Raw genomic sequence first — 25240 nt, 5'->3', positions numbered from 1 at the left:
ATGAATCTCAATCATGTAAAGCAGCTCATGAGATTATTGTATTGAGGTACATGGGAGAGAGATTAACCACATAGCTACCGGTACAGCCCCGAGCCTCGATGGAGAACTACTCCCTCCTCATGGGAGCAGCAGCGGTGATGATGATGGCGGTGGAGATGGCAGCGGTGTCGATGGAGAAGCCTTCCGGGGGCACTTCCCCGTTCCGGCAGCGTGCCGGAACAGAGACTCCTGTCCCCCAGATCTTGGCCTCGCGATGGCGGCGGCTCTGGAAGGTTTCTGTGGTTTTCGTCGAACGTATCAGGGTTTTCGCGACGGAGGCTTTATATAGGCGAAGAGGCGGCGCAGGAGGGCTGACAGGGGGGCCAAACTATAGGGCGGCGCGGCCCCCCCTCTGGCCGCGCCACCATGTAGTTTGGTGGGCCTGTGGCCCCCCTCTGATCCCTCTCGTGTGTTCTGGATGCTTCCGGGGATTCTAAGATCTTTGGCGTTGATTTCGTCCGATTCCGAGAATATTTCGTTACTAGGATTTCTGAAACCAAAAACAGCAGAAAACAGGAACTGGCACTTCGGCATCTTGTTAATAGGTTAGTTCCAGAAAATGCACGAATATGACATAAAGTGTGCATAAAACATGTAGATAACATCAATAATGTGGCATGGAACACAAGAAATTATCGATACGTCGGAGACGTATCAGCATCCCCAAGCTTAGTTCTGCTCGTCCCGAGCAGGTAAAACGATAACACAGATAATTTCTGGAGTGACATGCCATCATAAACTTGATCATACTATTTGTAAAGCATATGTAGTGAATGCAGCGATCAAAACAATGTATATGACATGAGTAAACAAGTGAATCATATAGCAAAGACTTTTCATGAATAGCACTTCAAGACAAGCATCAATAAGTCTTGCATAAGAGTTAACTCATAAAGCAATAATTCAAAGTAAAGGCATTGAAGCAACATAAAGGAAGATGAAGTTTCAGCGGTTGCTTTCAACTTATAACATGTATATCTCATGGATAGTTGTCAATGCAAAGCAATATAACAAGTGCAATATGCAAATATGTAGGAATCAATGCACAGTTCACACAAGTGTTTGCTTCTTGAGGTGGAGAAAGATAGGTGAACTGACTCAACAATAAAAGTAAAAGAATGGTCCTTCAAAGAGGAAAGCATCGATTGCTATATTTGTGCTAGAGCTTTTATTTTGAAAACATGAAACAATTTTGTCAACGGTAGTAATAAAGCATATGTATCATGTAAATTATATCTTACAAGTTGCAAGCCTCATGCATAGTGTACTAATAGTGCCCGCACCTTGTCCTAATTAGCTTGGACTACCGGATCATCACAATGCACATGTTTTAACCAAGTGTCACAAAGGGGTACCTCTATGCCGCCTGTACAAAGGTCTAAGGAGAAAGCTCGCATTGGATTTCTCGCTATTGATTATTCTCAACTTAGACATCCATACCGGGACAACATAGACAACAGATAATGGACTCCTCTTTTATGCATAAGCATGTAACAACAATTAATAATTTTCTCATTTGAGATTGAGGATATATGTCCAAAACTGAAACTTCCACCATGGATCATGGCTTTAGTTAGCGGCCCAATGTTCTTCTCTAACAATATGCATGCTTAACCATAAGGTGGTAGATCTCTCTTACTTCAGACAAGACGAACATGCATAGCAACTCACATGAAATTCAACAAAGAGTAGTTGATGGCGTCCCCAGTGAACATGGTTATCGCACAACAAGCAACTTAATAAGAGATAAAGTGCATAATTACATATTCAATACCACAATAGTTTTTAAGCTATTTGTCCCATGAGCTATATATTGCAAAGTGAATGATGGAATTTTAAAGGTAGCACTCAAGCAATTTACTTTGGAATGGCGGAAAATACCATGTAGTAGGTAGGTATGGTGGACACAAATGGCATAGTGGTTGGCTCAAGTATTTTGGATGCATGAGAAGTATTCCCTCTCGATACAAGGTTTAGGCTAGCAAGGTTATTTGAAACAAACACAAGGATGAACCGGTGCAGCAAAACTCACATAAAAGACATATTGAAAACATTATAAGACTCTACACCGTCTTCCTTGTTGTTCAAACTCAATACTAGAAATTATCTAGACCTTAGAGAAACCAAATATGCAAACCAAATTTTAGCATGCTCTATGTATTTCTTCATTAATGGGTGCAAAGCATATGATGCAAGAGCTTAAACATGAGCACAACAATTGCCAAGTATCACATTACCCAAGACATTATAGCAATTACTACATGTATCATTTTCCAATTCCAACCATATAACAATTTAACGAAGGAGAAACTTCGCCATGAATACTATGAGTAGAAACCAAGGACATACTTGTCCATATGCTACAGCGGAGCGTGTCTCTCTCCCATAAAGTGAATGCTAGGATCCATTTTATTCAAACAAAACAAAAACAAAAACAAACCGACGCTCCAAGTAAAAGCACATAAGATGTGATGGAATAAAAATATAGTTTCAGGGGAGGAACCTGATAATGTTGTCGATGAAGAAGGGGATGCCTTGGGCATCCCCAAGCTTAGACGCTTGAGTCTTCTTGATATATGCAGGGGTGAACCACCGGGGCATCCCCAAGCTTAGAGCTTTCACTCTCCTTGATCATAGTATATCATCCTCCTCTCTTGACCCTTGAAAACTTCCTCCACACCAAACTCGAAACAAACTCATTAGAGGGTTAGTGGACAATAAAAATTCACATGTTCAGAGGTGACACAATCATTCTTAACACTTCTGGACATTGCATAAAGCTACTGGACATTAATGGATCAAAGAAATTCATCCAACATAGCAAAAGAGGCAATGCGAAATAAAAGACAGAATCTGTCAAAACAGAACAGTCCGTAAAGATGGATTTTATTAGGCCACCAGACTTGCTCAAACGAAAATGCCCAAATTGAATGAAAGTTGCGTACATATCTGAGGATCACTCACGTAAATTGGCATAATTTTCTGAGTTACCTACAGAGAATTAGACCCAGATTCGTGACAGCAAAGAAATCTGTTTCTGCGCAGTAATCCAAATCTAGTACTTACTTTACTATCAAAGACTTTACTTGGCACAACAAAACACAAAACTAAGATAAGGAGAGGTTGCTACAGTAGTAAACAACTTCCAAGACACAAATATAAAACAAAGTACTGTAGCAAAATAACACATGGGTTATCTCCCAAGAAGTTCTTTTCTTTATAGCCATAAAGATGGGCTCAGCAGTTTTAATGATGCACTCGCAAGAAATAGTATTTGAAGCAAAAGAGAGCATCAAGAGGCAAATATGAAACAAATTTAAGTCTAACATGCTTCCTATGCATAGGAATCTTGTAAATAAACAAGTTCGTGAAGAGCAAAGTAACAAGCATAGGAAGATAAAACAAGTGTAGCTTGAAAAATTTCAGCACATAGAGAGGTGTTTTAGTAACATGAAAATTTTTGCAACCATATTTTCCTCTCTCATAATAACTTTCAGTAGTGTCATGAGCAAACTCAACAATATAACTATCACATAAAGCATTCTTATCATGAGTCTCATGCATAAAATTAGTACTACTCCCAACATAAGCATAGTTATTCTTATTAATTGTAGTAGGAGCAAATTCAACAAAGTAGCTATCATTATTATTCTCATCATCAAATATAGGAGGTATATTGTAATCATAATCAAATTCATCCTCCATAACAGGTGGCACCAAAAGACCAATATCATTATAATCATCATAAATAGGAGGCAAAGTATCATCAAAGAAAATTTTCTCCTCAATGCTTGGGGGACTAAAAAGATCATGAAAACCAGCTTCCCCAAGCTTAGAATTTTCCATATCATTAGCAACAATGGTGTTCAAAGCGTTCATACTAATATCATTGCTACTAGCATGCAAATAAGATTCCATAGGTTTTTTAATTTTTGCATTAAACCATTCATGTCTTGACTCAGGAAATAGAATAAAAAGCTCACAGATGTTTTCCATTATGCCAAACTAGTGTAAACAAGAAACAAAAAGTTGCAATTACAGGATCTAAAGGAAATAGCTTCGAGCACAAACACAATGGCGCCAGAAAAGTACTTTACCTGGAACCGAAGTATGAGTGCCTTTTTACCTTTCCTCCCCGGCAACGGCGCCAGAAAAGTGCTTGATGTCTACTTTCCCCCTCCTTTCCTGTAGACAGTGTTGGGCCTCCAAGAGCAGAGGTTTGTAGAACAGCAGCAAGTTTTCCCTTAAGTGGATCACCCAAGGTTTATCGAACTCAGGGAGGAAGAGGTCAAAGATATCCCTCTCATGCAACCCTGCAACCACAAAGCAAGAAGTCTCTTGTGTCCCCAACACACCTAATAGGTGCACTAGTTCGGCGAAGAGATAGTGAAATACAGGTGGTATGAATAAGTATGAGCAGTAGCAACGGTGCCAGAAAATAGCTTGCGGGCGTGTAGTTGATGGTGGTGGTATTGCAGCAGTAGTAACACAAAGAAACAAGTAAACAAGCAGTAGTAACGCAGCAGTATTTAGGAACAAGGCCTAGGGATTAGACTTTCACTAGTGGACACTCTCAACATTGATCACATAACAGAATAGATAAATGCATACTCTACACTTTTGTTGGATGATGAACGCATTGCGTAGGATTACACGAACCCTCAATGCCGGAGTTAACAAGCTCCACAATTTGTTCATATTTAGTAACCTTATAGTGTAAGATAGATCAACAGACTAAACCAAGTACTAACATAGCATGCACACTGTCACCTTCATGCATATGTAGGAGGAATAGATCACATCAATATTATCATAGCAATAGTTAACTTCGCAATCTACAAGAGATCATGATCATAGCATAAACCAAGTACTAACACGGTGCACACACTGTCACCTTTACACACGTGCAGGAGGAATAGAACTACTTTAATAACATTGCTAGAGTAGCACATAGATAGTAGTGATACAAAACTCATATGAATCTCAATCATGTAAAGCAGCTCATGAGATTATTGTATTGAGGTACATGGGAGAGAGATTAACCACATAGCTACCGGTACAGCCCCGAGCCTCGATGGAGAACTACTCCCTCCTCATGGGAGCAGCGGTGATGATGATGGCGGTGGAGATGGCAGCGGTGTCGATGGAGAAGCCTTAGGGGCACTTCCCCGTTCGGCAGCGTGCCGGAACAGAGACTCCTGTCCCCCAGATCTTGGCCTCGCGATGGCGGCGGCTCTGGAAGGTTTCTGTGGTTTTCGTCGAACGTATCAGGGTTTTCGCGACGGAGGCTTTATATAGGCGAAGAGGCGGCGCAGGAGGGCTGACAGGGGGGCCAAACTATAGGGCGGCGCGGCCCCCCCCTCTGGCCGCGCCACCATGTAGTTTGGTGGGCCTGTGGCCCCCCTCTGATCCCTCTCGTGTGTTCTGGATGCTTCCGGGGATTCTAAGATCTTTGGCGTTGATTTCGTCCGATTCCGAGAATATTTCGTTACTAGGATTTCTGAAACCAAAAACAGCAGAAAACAGGAACTGGCACTTCGGCATCTTGTTAATAGGTTAGTTCCAGAAAATACACGAATATGACATAAAGTGTGCATAAAACATGTAGATAACATCAATAATGTGGCATGGAACACAAGAAATTATCGATACGTCGGAGACGTATCATGGACTTTTTAGGCATAGATGCATGCTGGATAGCGGTCTATGTACTTTGTCGTAATGCCCAATTAAATCTCACAATACTCATCATAATATGTATGTGCATGGTCATGCCCTCTCTATTTGTCAATTGCCCAACTGTAATTTGTTCACCCAACATGCTATCTATAATATCTAAATAGGAGCAACCCACTAAAGTAATTCTCTTAACATGCAAGCATGCCACATCACTTTTTCAGTTTCACATTTCATACACCCCACAAAATCTGCCACGTCAGCGTTTCCCAAGGTCTGATCTCGACCCAAGCTTTTCTTTTGAGGATTTTCTTTTCGCCCAATGTTGCTGCCGAACCGAATTTTTAGCCCACATCCAGCCCAGTCTTTCATCAGCCCACTTCTCTCCCGATTCTACGAATCTGCCAGATCTAAAAAGAGAAGAACGTGATGAACCAGCCCAATACTATACTTCATCTTCCTCATCGACACACCAAACGGATCTCCCACACAGACTACGGCCATTAATGCCTCCCGCTCTATCTTCGTCATCAATCCCGTGATGCCGCCTTCTCTTCATCTCCCCCACGATCTCCACGAAAAACGGAAACTAATGGCGGCAGATGACGAGGTCGCGCAGATTTCTCGCCCTTTAAACTGTCACGTCCACCTTCACCCTCTCATCCTTCTCCAGTTCAGGTGGGTATGGGCGCTGCCGCTGGTGATCCACTCTCTTCCGTTTCCTCCATTGCCCCTAGAAAAGGATGACTCACAGATTTTTACTTGCAGGTGCTCAATATGACGTGAACGCTGAACCTGTTTTCCCTGGTCCTTCGCTGCATGCCATACTGACAGCTACTTTTGGTAAAGTTTTACATCCATGATCCATCCAGAGGTAATCTGCACAAGGCCCCAGGTGTGACAAGATCTATCACTCCATTTGCATTGATTAGTCTTAGGTTTATCCTCTTCAGACTAGAAACAATTTTTCAATTATAAGCCAAAAGTCATGTAGATAAATTCATTGGCTTTTTAATAGCTTGACGAATCCCAGCTTACTCGCTACTTGCCGAAATGACAAGCCTATGATTTTCTCAAGCACATCTATAATAATACCATACTGCTAAATATTGAAGTTTTTGCTTTAATCATAGTTGTTGTATCCATTTTGCAGGTTAGTGGCATATATGGGAAGAAGAAAAAACAGGATGTGTCTTTGAAAATGTTGTAAAATAAAGGTGACTGGAAGATAATCAATGATTTTGTGCACTGTCTCATACCATTTTCCTTACCATTTGATCCGTCTAGTATATGCACAAGTTTTCTTTTATGCTATTCTCGAAATGGTATAAGAAAAATATACTGCTGGCAGTTCCAAACATTGTATTCCATGGTGAAATCATTGCTAATCATAGTAATCAGAAATTTCATTAGCCTCCACTTTTTTCTATTACACTTATATTCTACAATTTATTGTATCAAAATATTTTATTACTACTTTCCGCTGCAACGCGCGGGGAGTCAACTAGTTTATCTTATGGGAGAGACACCTCTAGTGAACTGTGGACCCCGGTCCAATTCTTTACATCTGAAATACAATCTACTGCAATTGCTCTACTGTTCTCTGCAAACAATCATCATCCACACTATACATCTAATCCTTTGTTACAGCAACCCGGTGAGATTGACAACCTCACTGTTTCGTTGGGGCAAAGTACTTTGGTTGTGTTGTGCAGGTTCCACGTTGGCGTCGGAATCCCTGGTGTTGCGCCGCACTACATCTCGCCGCCATCAACCTTCAACGTGCTTCTTGGCTCCTACTGGTTCGATAAACCTTGGTTTCATACTGAGGGAAAACTTGCCGTTGTACGCATCACACCTTCATCTTGGGGTTCCCAACGGACGCGTGCTGTACGCGTATCAAGCTCTTTTTCTGGCGCCGTTGCCGGGGAGATCAAGACACGCTGCAAGGGGAGTCTCCACATCCCAATCTCTTTACTTTGTTTTTGTCTTGCTTTATTTTATTTACTACTTTGTTTGCTGCACTAAATCAAAACATAAAAAAATTAGTTGCTAGCTTTACTTTATTTACTGTCTTGCACTCTATATTAAAAACACAAAAAATTAGCTACTTGTTTTACTTTACTTAATATCATGCATGTTTTTATTTCACTAGTTAAGCATAATGGAAAACAACAAAAATATGAGAGATCTTTATGAACTTTATCTTGAATTAGGACATGATGTGTTTGAAGAGAGAATTAAAAAATCCATTGAACTTTATATGCATGCTAATGGGAATGTTATTAGTATGAATGCTTTGAACACCATTGTTGCTAATGCTATGGAAAATTCTAAGCTTGGGGAAGCTGACTTTGATGAGCATGATCTTTTTAGTCCCCCAAGCATTGAGGAGAAAATTTACTTTTATGATTACAATATGCCTCCTATATATGATGATAGTCACTTTGTTGAATTTGCTCCCACTACAACTAATAAAATTGATTATGCTTATGTGGAGAGTAATAATTTTATGCATGAGGCTCATGATAAGAATGCTTTATGTGATAGTTATATTGTTGAGTTTGCTCATGATGCTACTGAAAGTTATTATGAGAGAGGAAAATATGGTTGTAGAAATTTTCATGTTACTAAAATGCCTCTCTATATGCTGAAATTTTTGAAGCTACACTTGTTTTATCTTCCTATGCTTGTCACTTTGCTCTTCATAAACTTGTTTATTTACAAGATTCCTATGCATAGGAAGCATGTTAGACTTAAAAGTGTTTTGAATTTGCTTCTTGATGCTCTCTTTTGCTTCAAATACTATTTCTTGCGAGTGCATCATTAAAATTGCTGAGCCCATCTTAATGGCTATAAAGAAAGAACTTCTTGGGAGATAACCCATGTGTTTATTTTAATACAGTACCTTTATTTTATATTTGAGTCTTGGAAGTTGTTACTACCGTAGCAACATCTCCTTATCTTAGTTTTGTGCATTGTTGTGCCAAGTAAAGTCGTTGATAGTAAGGTTCATACTAGATTTGGATTACTGCGCAGAAACAGATTTCTTTGCTGTCACGAATCTGGGCAAAATTCTCTGTAGGTAACTCAGAAAATTATGCCAATTTACGTGAGTGATCTCCAGATATGTACGCAACTTTCATTCAATTTGAGAATTTTCATTTGAGCAAGTCTGGTGCCTCAATAAAATTCGTCTTTACGAACTGTTCTGTTTTGACAGATTCTGCCTTTTATTTCGCATTGCCTGTTTCGCTATGTTTGATGGATATTTCGATTCCATTGACTTTCAGTAGCTTTGTGCAATGTCCAGAAGTGTTAATAATGATTATGTTACCTCTGAACATGTATATTTTGATTGTGCACTAACCCTCTAATGAGTTGTTTTGAGTTTGGTGTGGAGGAAGTTTTCAAGGATCAAGAGAGGGAGATGATACAACATGATCAAGGAGAGTGAAAGCTCTAAGCTTGGGGATGCCCCGGTGGTTCACCCCTGCATATATCAAGAAGACTCGAGCGTCTAAGCTTGGGGATGCCCAAGGCATCCCCTTCTTCATCGACAACATTATCAGGTTCCTCCCCTGAAACTATATGTTTATTCCATCACATCTTATGTGCTTTGCTTGGAGCGTCGGTTTATTTTTGTTTTTGTTTTGTTTGAATAAAATGGATCCTAGCATTCATTGTGTGGGAGAGAGACACGCTCCGCTATTGCATATGGACAAGTATGTCCTTAGGCTTTACTCATAATATTCATGGCGAAGTTTCTTCTTCGTTAAATTGTTATATGGTTGGAATTGGAAAATGCTACATGTAGTAATTGCTATAATGTCTTGGATAATGTGATACTTGGCAATTGTTGTGCTCATGTTTAAGCTCTTGCATCATATACTTTGCACCTATTAATGAAGAAATACATAGAGCTTGCTAAAATTTGGTTTGCATATTTGGTCTCTCTAAAGTCTAGATAATTTCTAGTATTGAGTATGAACAACAAGGAAGACGGTGTAGAGTCTTATAATGTTTACAATATGTCTTTTATGTGAGTTTTGCTGCACCTCTTCATCCTTGTGTTTGTTTCAAATAGCCTTGCTGGCCTAAACCTTGTATCGAGAGGGAATACTTCTCATGCATCCAAAATACTTGAGCCAACCACTATGCCATTTGTGTCCACCATACCTACCTACTACATGGTATTTCTCCGCCATTTCAAAGTAAATTGCTTGAGTGCTACCTTTAAAATTTCTAATCCTCTACCTTTACAATATATAGCTCATGGGACAAATAGCCTAAAAACTATTGTGGTATTGAATATGTACTTATGCACTTTATCTCTTATTAAGTTGCTTGTTGTGCGATAACCATGTTCCTGGGGACGCCATCAACTACTCTTTGTTGAATATCATGTGAGTTGCTATGCATGTCCGTCTTGTCTGAAGTAAGGGAGATTTACCACCTATTTAATGATTAGAGCATGCATATTGTTAGAGAAGAACATTGGGCCGCTAACTAAAGCCATGAATCATGGTGGAAGTTTCAGTTTTGGACATATATCCTCAATCTCATATGAGAAAATTAATTGTTGCTACATGCTTATGCATTAAAGAGGAGTCCATTATCTGTTGTCTATGTTGTCCCGGTATGGATGTCTAAGTTGAGAATAATCAATAGCGAGAAATCCAATGCGAGCTTTCTCCTTAGACCTTTGTACAGGCGGCATAGAGGTACCCATTTGTGACACTTGGTTAAAACATGTGCATTGCGATAATCCCGGTAATCCAAGCTAATTACGACAAGGTGCGGGCACTATTAGTATACTATGCATGAGGCTTGCAACTTGTAAGATATAATTTACATAACACATATGCTTTATTACTACCGTTGACAAAATTGTTTCTTGTTTTCAAAACCAAAGCTCTAGCACAAATATAGCAATCGATGCTTTCCTCTTTGAAGGACCATTCTTTTACTTTTGTTGTTGAGTCAGTTCACCTATCTCTCTCCACCTCAAGAAGCAAACACTTGTGTGAACTGTGCATTGATTCCTACATACTTGCATATTGCACTTGTTATATTACTTTACATTGACAATATCCATGAGATATACATGTTATAAGTTGAAAGCAACCGCTGAAACTTCATCTTCCTTTGTGTTGTTTCAATGCCTTTACTTTGAATTATTGCTTTATGAGTTAACTCTTATGCAAGACTTATTGATGCTTGTCTTGAAAGTACTATTCATGAAAAGTCTTTGCTATATGATTCACTTGTTTACTCATGTCATTTACATTGTTTTGATCGCTGCATTCATTACATATGCTTACAATAGTATGATCAAGGTTATGATGGCATGTCACTCCAGAAATTATCTTGGTTATCGTTTACCTGCTCGGGACGAGCAGAAACTAAGCTTGGGGATGCTGATACGTCTCCGACGTATCGATAATTTCTTATGTTCCGTGCCACATTATTGATGATATCTACATGTTTTATGCATACTTTATGTCATATTTATGCATTTTCTGGAACTAACCTATTAACAAGATGCCGAAGAGCCGATTCTTTGTTTTCTGCTGTTTTTGGTTTCAGAAATCCTAGTAAGGAAATATTCTCGGAATTGGACGAAATCAACGCCCAGGGGCCTATTTTCACACGAAGCTTCCAGAAGACCGGAGAGCTAACGAAGTGGGGCCACGAGGCCGCCAGATGGTAGGGCGGCGCGGCCCAAGCCCTGGCCGCGCCGACCTATCATGTGGGCCCCTCGTGACGCCCCTTGACCTGCCCTTCCGCCTACAAATAGCCTTCGTCGCGAAACCCCCAGGACCGAGAGCCACGATACGGAAAACCTTCCAGAGACGCCGCCGCCGCCAATCCCATCTCGGGGGGTTCAGGAGATCGCCTCCGGCACCCTACCAGAGAGGGGAATCATCTCCCGGAGGACTCTACACCGCCATGGTCGCCTCCGGAGTGATGTGTGAGTAGTCTACCCCTGGACTATGGGTCCATAGCTGTAGCTAGATGGTTGTCTTCTCCTCATTGTGCTTAATTGTCGGGTCTTGTGAGCTGCCGAACATGATCAAGATCATCTATCTGTAATGCTATATGTTGTGTTTGTTGGGATCCGATGAATAGAGAATACTATGTTATGTTGATTATCAATTTATATCTATGTGTTGTTTATGATCTTGCATGCTCTCCGTTATTAGTAGAGGCTCTGGCCAAGTTTTTGCTAGTAACTCCAAGAGGGGTATTTATGCTCGATAGTGGGTTCATGTCTCCGTGAATCTAGGGGAGTGACAGAAACCTCTAAGGTTATGGATGTGCTGTTGCCACTAGGGATAAAACATTGATGCTATGTTCGAGGATGTAGTTATTGATTACATTACGCGCAATACTTAATGCAATTGTCTGTTGTTAGCAACTTAATACTGGAAGGGGTTCGGATGATAACCTGAAGGTGGACTTTTTAGGCATAGATGCATGCTGGATAGCGGTCTATGTACTTTGTCGTAATGCCCAATTAAATCTCACAATACTCATCATAATATGTATGTGCATGGTCATGCCCTCTATATTTGTCAATTGCTCAACTGTAATTTGTTCACCCAACATGCTATTTATCTTATGGGAGAGACACTTCTAGTGAACTGTGGACCCCGGTCCAATTCTTTACATCTGAAATACAATCTACTGCAATTGCTCTACTGTTCTCTGCAAACAATCATCATCCACACTATACATCTAATCCTTTGTTACAGCAACCCGGTGAGATTGACAACCTCACTGTTTCGTTGGGGCAAAATACTTTGGTTGTGTTGTGCAGGTTCCACGTTGGCGCCGGAATCCCTGGTGTTGCGCCGCACTACATCTCGCCGCCATCAACCTTCAACGTGCTTCTTGGCTCCTACTGGTTCGATAAACCTTGGTTTCATACTGAGGGAAAACTTGCCGCTGTACGCATCACACCTTCCTCTTGGGGTTCCCAACGGACGTGTGCTGTACGCGTATCACCCACAAGCATGTAAAATCGTGACTCTAAGTTTTTTGTATTATGGGCTACACAAAAATGACAAATCTGATAAATTTTTTGAGATTTCAAACATACTTCTACAGATCTACATTTTTGTTATTTTTGTACAGCTCAGGATACACAATATTTGAAAGTGATATTTTACACGTTTGTGGGATAATTCATGTGCTACATTCGAATGTTTTTTTTTTAAACTCACAAATTTTTTTTTTTTTTTGAACAAAGTGAGGCGCTAGGGGCGCCAATTTCATTCAGCTCAATCACAGATTACAGAGTGCAGTACATAGCCTGTCATGTTCAGAGATTGCAAAGAAGTGTAAATAGGACATAGCTTGTTCGAATGAGCTGAAGAAGTACATCTAAAGATAGGCTCTGAAACAGTAGTTTGTAGAGCCTTATGTGCACAGTCATCCGCCTCTTTGTTGAGCTTCCTGTTGATATGGTAAATGGCTGCTCGGAGATAAGTAGAAACCTGCCTGAATGAGTTGATGGCGTTTCTGATTTGCCACGGAACCATTTGGTCGACTAAAGAATCTGTTGTTGCCGCTTTCGCCAGAGTGAGGTTATCTGTGAGAAATTGTACTCCATGGAGCTGCAGAGAATGTGCCAGATTCGCTGCAAAGACAAGGGCCAAAGCTTCCGCTTGCAGTGGCGAGGAAACATGATCTGTTGACGATGCCTGGATGCTAACTTTGCAGTCTTTTTGCGTTGTGTGAAGCTGAAGAAGGATTCCAATTCCCACCCGTGACCCAATATGTGTTGTAGTTTCGTTGTTCTTCCAAGATGCATCTAAGAAAATCTTGTCTCCTTTAAGATGTAGCACCGTTGTAATTGTGGAACCCTGCAAAGGAGAATTAACAGTAAAATCTTGGTCTTGAGGATCCTGATGGATCAGTTGATTCTCAGGATGTTGCTTGTTCAAATAGCCTGCATTTTGGTTTTTCTTTTTACCAGGTTGATCCCTGTCCCTGTTTCCCTGCATAACATCAGCCATCTCGAGATTTTGCATAATAGAATGCGCCCTAATATGGATATGTGTTGGGAAAGTTTTTCCCCTGTTAAATAAGTTGTCATTTCTAGCTTTCCATAAGCACCACATGAAAGTTAAAATATTTGAAAGACTTGCATGTGGATGATTAATGTTAGTCAACGTAAGAATGACATCAGTAATGGTGGAAGCATTGTGAATCAAGCGATGCATTACGATATACCAAGGATGAGTAAACCAAGCAGCTCTAGCAAAGTTGCAAGTAAAAAAGAGATGCAAATCAGATTCTTCTAAGCCACATCTCGAGCATAGTTTGCTAATGTGTTTAGAATACTTGCCTGCTCTCAAACCAGTGGGAATAGCTTTGCTCAGTAGTCGCCAACCAAAAGTTTGCACCCTCGGCGTTACCTTTTTATTGCTCCATATTTTATTCAGCAATTGCAGTGTTGGTTGATCAACCTGTCTTGGAGCTGGTTCACCATTTTCCTGCAAGTTAGCAAGACAAGCTCTATAGGCACTTTTAGTGTTACAAGTACCAGAAGGAGTTAATTTCCAACAAAGCATATCTTCTTCCGTCGCCTGAATAATAACTGTATTTTTTATTTCACTTGCAATTGGTTCCTGGAAAAGAGTGTCAATTAGCAGCTCATTCCAAGTATTCTGATTTTGCTTCCAAAGGTCCTTCACTTGAGCAGGATAATTGAAGTTCTCCGGTTGAATAATTAAGGCATCATAAATGTGGTTCCAACCAGGAAACCAAGGTGTACTCCAAACTGAAATATTTCCTTTGGTAATTTGATAGAAAGAGTGGGTTTTGAGGATGGGGAGCACTTTTAGAATGGAAGCCCAAAACGCTGATTTTGGGGAGTTTGAGTTTGGGCGCCAAATAGATGAATCAGGGAAGTATTTGGATTTAAGAACCGAGTGTAGGAAGCAGTTCGGTTGATCAGCAATTCTCCATGCAGCCATAAGAATGAGAGCTTGGTTCATGGCCTGAAGGTTTCTGATGCCAAGACCACCTTCGTTTTTTGGAGTGCAAATGTCTTTCCAAGCTCTAAGGCATAGAGATTTGGCATTTGATTCTTCTCTCACTCCAGTCCACCAGAAGGTTCTAATAATAGCTGTGAGCTTAGTAATGAATTTTTTGGAGAAGAGAATATTTGACATGTAGTAAACTGGGATGGAAGCAAAAACTGATTTAATGAGTTCAAGTCTGGCTGCATGTGAAAGTTTGTCTGCTTTATAAGTACTGAGTTTGGACCTGAATTTGTCTAAAACAAAGTTGTAAGCAGAAGCTCTATCTTTAGCTGGCAAAATAAGAGGGTGTCCAAGGTGAATGAAAGCTTTATCCATTGTTGGAACTGGAAAAATATTGATAATGGATTGAGCTGTGGTTTGATCGACATGCTTGCTAAAAATTATACCTGATTTGCTCCAATTGGGGGTTTGTCCCGATTTCCTACAAAAATCCTGCAAGATGCTCCTCATTCGTGTTGCTTCTTGAATTGTTGCTTCCCCACAAATGAGTAAATCATCTGCAAAGAGTAGCGAGTGTATGGCGGGGCAATTTGGTCCAAGCATCACACCTGTAAGGTTAGTTTGAGACATAGCTAGCTGCAAAGCAATCGAGAGATCATTTATGGCAAGAACAAATAAGTACGGGGATAAAGGACATCCTTGTCGAATGCCCCTATTCCCTCTGAACTTCGTGTACGGTTGACCATTAATGACCACAGAGAAGGTAGGCGACGAAACACATGCGTGAATTAAATTAATGAAATGACCATGGAGCCCTTTACGTGCAAGAGCAGCGACAATGAAATCCCATTCTAATCTATCAAACGCTTTAGCCAAGTCAATTTTGAGCATGAAGGATTTGTTTTTCCAAGATTTTAAAGAAAATGAGTGGGTTATTTCTTGAGCAATAATAATATTGTTGCTAATCCTTCTGCCTTCAATAAAAGCTTGCTGTGATGGATGAATATAATCCGGAAGATGCGGTTTAAGTCTATTAGCAAGGCATTTGGCAATAATTTTGTAGATGACATTACACAAACTGATTGGTCTATAATCAGCCGGAACTAAAGGAACTAGTTTTTTTGGGATAAGAGCAATATGAGTTTCATTTATGTGAGAAGGCATGATACCTGATTGGAAGAAATTTCTTACCAGTTGAACCACATCTTGTCCAATCCAATCCCAAGTTGCTATGTAGAATTCGACATTAAATCCATCTGGGCCTGGTGATGCATTTCTTTTCATTTCCTTTATTGTTTCCCAAACTTCTTGTTCATCTGGTACGCTGTAAGTGTAGTCTTGGGTGTCTTGAGGGAGTTTTGTCCCCATGTAAGGCCTACCATTGTTAGTATTTGTAGATGCAAATATTGATCTGAAATAATTCACAAAGGTGTTGCTTATTTTGTCAGGCATGAAATGAACGACATCATTCTCATCTTTGACTGAGACAATTGTGTTTCTCCTTTTTCTTTTAATGACTGCCCTATGAAAAAAGGAGGTATTTCTATCTCCATCGTTTAGCCATTGCTTCTTAGCCCTCTGCATATAAAAATCTGTGAGTTTGGTTAAAGCTTGCTCATACCTGTTTGCCAAGCTCATTTGTATAGCTTGATCCTGCTGATGAATCGGCTTCATCTGAATTTGCCTCATCTGCTCCTCAAGGCCAACAATCTCTTGATGAAGCGGCTTCTTTTTCTTACACCATATCTTTAGAGCCCCTGCAAGGTGTTTTGTTCTAACAGAAAATGGTTTGTTAGCAGTTGAGAGCCAGTGTCCTTTGACATAACCTTGGAAGTCGCTTTCTTTAATCCACCAGTTCTCAAATTTAAATGAGCGTTTGATTTTTCGAACAGGACCATCCGTAGAGAGAAGAATAGCCGCATGATCACTAAGAGTGTGAATTATAGGCATGTTATAAACATTGGATATAGGAAAAGCATCACACCATTCTGCATTGACCAAACAACGATCTAATCTTTCGAAAACAGGTTTGGAAGCAAATCTTCTGTTTGTCCAAGTGTAAGCAGGTCCACTATAGCCCAAATCAAAGAAACCACAATTTTTAACAAGAGCACGAAAGGCATACATACGGCTTCGATTTATATTAGCAGAGCTCTTGTCCATATCATACAAAAGATCATTTAAGTCTCCCATGCATAATATTGGAAGGTTATGATTATCATACACAAAAGCAGCAACTTCTTCCCATATAGCACTAGTTTTACTGTGGTAAGGATCACCATAAACACATACTAAACCAAACCTAACATTACTAGTAGTATGCATAGCCGTGGCTAGGATTACATGGAAACTAGAGGTATGTACATCCAGTTGAAGATCATCACTCCACATCAACCAAAGCCCACCCGACCGTCTTCGAGAGGGCACTACAAAGCTATTGTTCATATTAAACCTAGCATTAAGATCAGAAGATTTGACTTTAGAGGATTTAATTTCAGAGATGAAAATTACCTGAGGTTTTGCAGAATGTATCATCCTGGCAAGATGCATCATTTTCTCACTGCTGAGGCTCTTGCCCATGCCTCCGCAGTTCCATCCTAAAGCCTTCATGGCGCCTGTGGCGCCTCAGGGCCTGGCGCCAAATGCCCATCATCAAGTTCCATTGCTCGTGCTCCCTGATTCTGCTGAACACTGTTCGACTGACGCTGAAAATAAGCTTCAATAGGGGTATGAGATTGAATGTCATCACCACATTCCTTCTGGTATCTAGAGTCCTGTGTGCCCACTGACGAAGCTGGTGAAATCGGTCGCACTGGCCATGGATCATGTTCTGGTGGTGATGGAGTAGCTGAATATGATCTTGCAGGCGATCTGCGATGTGAGTGAGGGTAGGGGTATCCCAGGTGATCCAGATTGGTACGCCTACCTCTGCGATGAGGCCCGCCTTGATCCATCTGATTGGTGCCTGCATAACGTGTCCAAGTTGCAGCTCCATACTGATACCTAGTAATCCCATGTGCAGATGTGAGTTGATTTCCATCCTGGGATGGATCTGGAATGTCCCATCCAGTAGGCCGACGGCGAGGCCTGCTCCCTGCTGCAGTGTAGTCGGCTCCAGGAGTTGATCCGACAGGATTTGCTGCCACACTCCCATCGCCAGTTGCTGGCGATGATGTCCTTCTCTGGTCCAGATACCCTCTTCCTCCATCTCCAATCTCTTGTCCTCCCGGGAAAGCAGCTCGAGCGGCGGCATTCAGTTCATAAGATGCGCCGGCATTGACCCGCGTCTGGCCGGGTGGGATTGGGATGGTGTCGAGTGGCGGCATGTTGCTGGATTGTGGCTGGGAGTGGGCCTCTGAGGTTGTGGAAGGGATCTGCTGCGACTGTTGCTGCTGGCTTTCGTCATGGGCTGCCGCTGCCGGAGGTGTCGCCCTCTTTGCAAGTGGCGGCGAATTTGGAGATGGGAATTGAGCAGGGCGTTTTGGAGAGGGTTTCTGCATAGGCGGAGAAGATTCCGTGTTGTCTGGCATAGGAATTGCGGCGGAAGGGACTTGAGGAGTATTGTTTGCATTGTGATCCATGGAGAATTGTAGGGGAGGCATGGTAGTAGGCTGGGGGATTTGACTGGAGTTATGCTGCAATAGAGCTAGGCTATCTTGTTGACCCAAAAGTAGACCATGTCTACCCTGAACTATATCTCCTGTAGTGGCTTCTCCTGTTTTGATTTGTGTGTTCTCACTTGCCAAATCATTCATCGTAGTGATATTTTGTTTTGGAGCTGTAAATTCTTCCACTGTAGTAGATGGTACTTCAATAGTTCTGACATGAGTAGGCAAATCCTGACTTTTTTGGTGCGGTAGAAATTGAGATCTGTCTAGATGTCCCGCATGCATTGCATTTGCCATCAATTTCTCTTGCTGCCTGCCTGTAAACAGTATGCGGAATGTTGGCGAGTGTCAAGTCGGTTTGACCTGTATTGACTGTCTCTTTCCTTGGACCAAAATGCACTTCCCCTGCAACATTTATTCTGTTCATCCTATTTGGTGTTGATTCTGAAACTTTGCTTTTTCCCTTTGGATCTTCAGCAAACATACGCTGCAATCTGCTAAGAATAGCATTTCCTCTTTGATTGGTTCCTGCATTGACCATTCTAGCATCCATTATAACTTGAGCAGGGACAAGATTTTCATCAATTACCCAAGATCCAAATCTCTGAACTGGAATATCTGAAGTTGTTTGCCTGTTCTTGTCTCTGTCAGAAATGAGATTGTTCCGAATGGTACAATTCTGCATATTATGGAACATGATTCCACAGAAGAGGCAAATTCTTCCAATCTTTTCATAATGCAGATATGCTAAGCCAGAAGAATTATCAGCATAAGAGACAATTGCTCTATCCTTTATAGGCTTGTTTACCTTTAACTTGGCTGTTCCCCATATATAGTCCTGCTTTGTGAACAAATTTGCTTCTTGCAATATGTGAAATTCTGATACTTGTCCCACTTGATTCAGAATGTCACTCACAAATATTATTTTGAATTTTTTAAACTAACCAGGAGCACTGGAGCTCGGGAGCAAGAAATCTTCATCCTAACGACAAGTGCTTCTGCACGCCATGACATCTCGGCATGAGCTCACTACAAGCAGCTAAGCATTCACCAATGTGGTTTTGAATCACGATGCCTATTCCCATTTGCTTGGATGACGAAAACAAAGCGGCAACTTCTGTAGTGTGCGCATGCCACACCAAGTCTGCTGAACATGTGCCACGGTTTTAGATTGTGTGCGTTGGTGGGAGGTTGAGGCAAATGACCCTGATTATGACCACCATTTCATCAAGCTTGTAAGTGTTGCGTTTCTTATTGCCAAGATGGTTGCTTCGGCTTCATTAATGTATTACTTCATAAGGCTTTGCTGAATAACTAAATAAAAAAAGTTGTGTGCATTATTTTGATGCAAAGGCCGAGGTATATCCTCCATTAAAAAAACTAGCTCAAAGATATGTTATCGAAAAAATCTTGCAGCAGGAAGAATTCAGGCATGTAGCCAGTCGTGCTAGAACTTATAAATGAAGCCGTGTATAGGACAGAGCTTAACAATTTACAATTGTAGATCTTTTTTCACTAATATACAGAGAGGGCACAACTAATTAGTCTGACATGACACTCCAACGACCCTCTGTTTGCCACGACATATACTGCAAACTGCAACGACGGTTGTTTGACGCCTGACGGCTTCCGTACTTCCATTCATCACTAAACTGAAGCATTAACGAAAACCACCAGTTCACCGCAGATTCAGGCCTGCAGCAGAGCCAACAGTGCACTGCACATTCAGGTGCAGCCCGCGCCACTGTATAACTGATCTGCAGCGCATGCATTTGGCTCCCACTGAAAAAAAAAAATCCATGCTCAATCGGAAAAACATCCCTGCCAATTTCGTGCGAAATCCATGTGTTCACAACAGAACCTGAGTGCACCAAGACAAAAACATCAAACAGAATACATCCTTCCGGATTCCGGAATGACATCCCCCCAAACAAGCATGGGTGAAATGCTTAATGGTCAATGATTCATTACTTACATGCCAAAGGCGTCAGACTCCCTAACACATGACAACGGTCGTGTGGATACAACTGACAATAATTTACATATATACCTTACATACGGAGCCTCCCCGGCGAAGCTGCTCGGAGCATCCATAAGCTCGCGGCACCAGCCGCCTGGGGCTCCACAAATGTCTACAGCACTAGCAGCAGCGCACCGATGAACAATTGGCGCATGCTGAGCAAGACCACGAGGTCACTTCACGTGGGAATCGTATACCTCGAAAACGGATTCAGGGATCACTGTGGGCAACTTATCTATGTACATGTAGAGACGCCTCAGGTTCTCTCTTCGAACCGTCGCCATGTCCACTATGTCTCTGTTATCTGTGTATATCCAGAGGTCAGCTGAGTTTACCCTCTTGAGGCTATCCCGGCAGAATGGACATGACTGGGATCTTGATCTCCTGCAGGGAGGCCAGACATAGAACAGATATATATTAGAACAAACTGAATGCATCATGCAGAAAGTTGATTGTCAGACTATCACACAAAATAGACAAACTTTGTGCCAGGGCCACTGTGACATGTTCAGAATCAGATCAAATAAAGTTAGGCATATTTCTTTTACGTTGATCCATATTTCAATTAAAAAAATCCAATCGTAGACCATCTTCATTTGGTGTGCAAACGAATGCTCAGGCAACTATAATTGCAGTATACCAGATAAAATCATAAATTGGGATTTTTCACTCAATTGTCATCGCAGTACCATGTGTCATGGTACCCAGAAGTGAGTTTGAATCACTTATACAGCAAAAGAGGTGTAACTAATTTCGGATAAAAAATTCATGAAGGCAAAAAATGACTTCATATTATTTTGCACACCACTTGAATTCCTGAAGGATCGGTGTTGCTTCCGACTCTGGGAAATAAAATCTAAATCCAAGTTAAAACAGGAGATGAAACGACAGAATCTAAGCAAAGCAGGTCAGAATATCCAGTGGCCATCCTTCAGTCTGAGCTAAGAAAAGTCCACCTTAGATGAACTTGGTCCCTCATGTTGCTCTGAACTCGTATATCCGACATTTGGCTGTCCTGAGCTTTGCTAAAAGCACCATGCTTTTTCTCCAATAAGTTTAAACACATGTCTAAACTATTAATTCCTGACTTCTTATTTCAAGGAACAGTCATGAAAACCAGGAAGGCCAATGTTCTGGATGAAGTGATGTACATTGTCTTGAAAGATTTCATGTTCAATTAATCCCCATTTCTATTTAAACCGAAGTCTAAGATTATGAACATTTCATGCAGAATGATGAAATTGAAGGAGCAAGCATGCCAGCACAAAGCAAATAGCTATTCATTAAGGTGACCTGAAATGGGGTCCTATTACAATTAGATGCCCACCTAGCCTCCTATGAGAACCAACGACCAAGCTAACAACACATGACCTAGTGGCAAAATCAAGCTGACCACAGCAGTTAGCAAGGTAAAGAATTTATTCGTCTTTGGATTCCTCATGGTGGCTAAATGCATTCAATGTGTTTCAAATACTGAGGAATAAAATTTCACCTTAACCATGCAAAACTGCTTTATTGTTACAAGGACGAAAGCCAAATGTTGTTTGTATCAGTCCGTTCCAAATTATAAGATGTTCCAGCTTTTTTCCGAATTCATATGTATCTAGACGCATTTCAGTGTGTCTGTTCACTCATTTCAGTCTATATGTAGTCCACATTGAAATATCCAAAACATCTTATAATTCAGATCGGAGGAACTACTTGCTTGACGATACAGAGAGAAGAGAGCAGATATGTACCAGTCCCGGTAGCATTTAATGCACATAGCATGGCTACAAGTTGGAAGGACAACTTTGCCGTTTATCTCCATACATATGCCACATTCTTCCTCTATATTATCATCAATCTCTGAGATCACCCTTTTGTGATCCTCTTCTCGTCTTCTATACCTCTCCATACAAATTGCTTTTTGTTTTTTATCCTCCACTTCATTAATTCCTTCATGTAATTGCGCCAAAGAAGGATATATGACAGCTGCCAAAAAAAGAAAAAAAAGACGCAATGAACAAACCAATTAAGGAGACAAATGTACAACTTTTTGCAGTAGGCAATTACAGTATACCATAAAATTCCCTAATGCTTGCTTTCCTTTCATGAGTGGACATGGTGGTTGTCCCATCAGCATAAACCTGCATATTTTAAGACTACGATAATGTTAATCATCGTTCCAGTTCAACAAAAGGAACAACAGAAAGAGACATGGCTGTGATAACAGAGTGTCAACAACCTTGTAAATGAGAATCCTCAACAGCCCAAGCGCACCGGCAAGGTTGCAGTCTGTCCATTGCACAAGAAAAAGGAAAAGGTGTGCAGCCGGACAGTATGACATCCTCATCTGAAGACAGGCACCATCATAATCTCTTCGAAATTCAGAGGCGCTGCAATTTCGCCAAAACAGTGAGCAATGCATTCTTGAGGCATAAGAGAATAAAGAAACTAAAAAGAATCTCAACTTCCACCAAACTTGCACAATTCTGTTCAGATGAGGTAAGGCTATATAAAAAGAACCATAGTCCTCAGTGCAAACTTAGAATATTCATAGTTAAAACTGGAAACAAGACCATCCAGACCTTCATTGGGACTTTATCAGAAAATTGACAAGCAAAAGTTGAATGTTTTGGAATTCCGGCAGCGGAAGTGGTGTTAATGCATTCAGGACTATTAGCCTCTCCAGTAGAGATGTAAGTGGGATCCCGCCAGCATCCCACTTATAGTTCATTTTGTCAATTCTAGAGTAAATTTTAGTCTCAAAATTTGTACTGGAATTTGCAAAATGAACTATAGGTGTGATGTTGGCGGGATCCCACTTGACACCTTACTATCCAGTAGCCTTAAGTCTGTTTTGTATATATGTTTCGGTAACTCTTTCCATGCTATAAAATACTGGACAGTGTTCCTCTAGTTTTCTCAAAATAAAGTGCCTGCCGTGTTGGTGAATTTCGTTTCAGTTTCATCATAATATGAGGTACAGAAATAAGGTCGAAGAGAACCGGCTAAGGATATGCTTCTGTACCTAGGTTATTAGCCAATATTAAAAAATACCACTACAGCTAATTTCTGAGAACTACGTCTTGTATACAAGTGTCTGACTCCTATGTAACTTGGATAGTGAACAAAGTCAGAAGAGCTGAACCCGAACTAAATTCATGACGACCAGCTAGCTAGTTGGCCAAATGATATCAGCACTCCGCGTGCAGCGCACATTCTGGACAGCAATTTCGGGGAGATCCATGATGGCAATGATGAGGAAGGCACCGACCAGATCGCCACTCGAGAAGAATTGCACGGTTTTACACCAACAACAGGCATTTCATGATGAGAGCTAAAAAAAAGCGCAATATTCGTACATATCTCGGTAATCGAAGGCGCAATGGAGGTGGCTTTGGCCGGAAGCAGCGCATTTGTCAGACACGTGTAAAAGCTACGAGCAGGAATAAAGCAAAACTGGGAGCAGACACCTATCTATAGCCAAATTAACCAACCAAGGTGTGTCTGGCAGATTATAGTTTGTGAATAAGGACCACAGGGAGGGTAATTAGAGGGAAATCGCAAGGGATTGATCGCTACTCCGGCGGAAACATGAGCGCGCGCGATCACATTTGGGGGCGGGCATCACAGCGGCACGAACAACAGGGGATCCTACTCCAGACGGAGACGAACGGCGCAAGGTCCGGTGACAGTGTTACAACGGACATAGTTCAAATCAACGCGCTGGGTGACATTAACAGGTCAATTTGAAGCTGATTTCGCAAAAAAGAGGCTAATTTCAAACTGAAACAGCAGCCGAGCAGGAGGGAGGGGGAAAGATGCGATGCGACATGCGAGGGGGGAGGGCGAGCTCACAGCGAGTTGGCGTGCTGGATGTCGGCCTCGAGCAGCTTCAGCGAGTCCCTGAACGACCTGCCCATGGGGTGGAGGAGGAGGAGCTGCTAGTCTGCTTCTACTCTCGCGCCGCGCCGCCGCGACCATCCAAAATCCCCAATCAACCGCGCCTCTCAGCTCCCCGCAGCGCCACCAACCAACCCCTAAACCCGCGCAAACCCTAGGCGCTCTGGATCCGCGAGGGCTTCTTTCTGCTCCGGCGCGCGCGGCGGCTGAGGCGGACGAACGACGGCGGTGGCGAGTGCGGCGGCGAGGCCGAGTTTTAGTCTTAAGAGCTCACGCACGCAGTCAGGGCCCCCGTCGCTTTCGGCGCGCCCGGGTGCCTTGCGTGCACGGGAGGGAGGTGGAGTACAGTGACGGTTGCGTGGGACTGACAGGTGGGACCGGATAGTGTGGGCCCCGACGGTAAGTGAGAGTGGGTAGAGGCTGGTGTCGTGGGGATGGGGCAGCCGGGGGCTGCGGGGCGGGCCAGGAAGGTTGACACGTACGTTTCTGGAAGGTGCGGACGCCCGGTGGAAGGATGTTGCGGCAGGGTCCGTGACAAGGGCAGGAGTACACGTATAGTGGCACGGAGCCATCAGGTGTTCTTGTACAGCTTGCCAACTTGGTTTTTTTCTTTAAACACCGACATACACGATATACAGTTGTACACCACGGCCACACATACATACGGATTCACAAAAGGATACTTGGAGTTGGAGTCCTAGAACCTCAAAATTTTATGAAGTCATAACTGCCACTTTGAATTCTATGCGATAATTGGAGCACTAAAAATCGATCTGGAGTCATAGGATTTGATGAAGTTTTTTTTCTTTAAGAAAAGCATGGTATTGGTACAGAGTAAGATTTACTCCCTTCATCCCTTTTAATTCACTCGGTCAGAAGGAGTAGATACGTATATACACTCACGGAAATACATTTTAAATTTAAGATGCATAAGCTCCTACCACTCAGAAAAACAATTTTAAAATGCATTAAAAATGTCAAACAAAAATTTCACGCATGCATGTGTGCACGCC

The 25240-nt window shown here is 41.8% G+C and overlaps 1 protein-coding gene across 1 annotated transcript; it reads right to left on the bottom strand.

The window, feature by feature from the left end:
- Window positions 1–20197: 20197 nt before the first annotated feature.
- LOC127331742 (E3 ubiquitin-protein ligase AIRP2) lies at window positions 20198–24467 on the bottom strand. Its single transcript, XM_051357926.2, has 5 exons — window positions 24183–24467; window positions 22567–22717; window positions 22402–22468; window positions 22079–22313; window positions 20198–20723 (listed from the first exon to the last, which is right to left on the bottom strand). Exons 1-5 carry the CDS (start codon window positions 24245–24247, stop codon window positions 20513–20515), a joined length of 729 nt encoding a protein of 242 aa, XP_051213886.1. The 5' UTR covers window positions 24248–24467; the 3' UTR covers window positions 20198–20512.
- Between the last annotated feature and the right edge of the window lie 773 nt (window positions 24468–25240).

This window comes from Lolium perenne, chromosome 2, assembly GCF_019359855.2.
Source record: "Lolium perenne isolate Kyuss_39 chromosome 2, Kyuss_2.0, whole genome shotgun sequence".
Lineage (NCBI taxonomy): Eukaryota > Viridiplantae > Streptophyta > Magnoliopsida > Poales > Poaceae > Lolium > Lolium perenne.
The sequence above is the reverse complement of the archived record's forward strand: the minus strand, read 5'-3'. Positions and strand labels throughout refer to the sequence as shown.

Coding starts and splice junctions, on each gene's coding strand:
- LOC127331742 (XM_051357926.2), bottom strand. CDS start 24,247: ATGGGCAGGTCGTTCAGGGACTCGCTGAAGCTGCTCGAGGCCGACATC. Junction 22,314..22,401: donor AAGCATTAGGGAATTTTATG/GTATACTGTAAT, acceptor TTTTTTTGGCAG/CTGTCATATATCCTTCTTTG. Junction 20,724..22,078: donor ATTAAATGCTACCGGGACTG/GTACATATCTGC, acceptor GCCTCCCTGCAG/GAGATCAAGATCCCAGTCAT.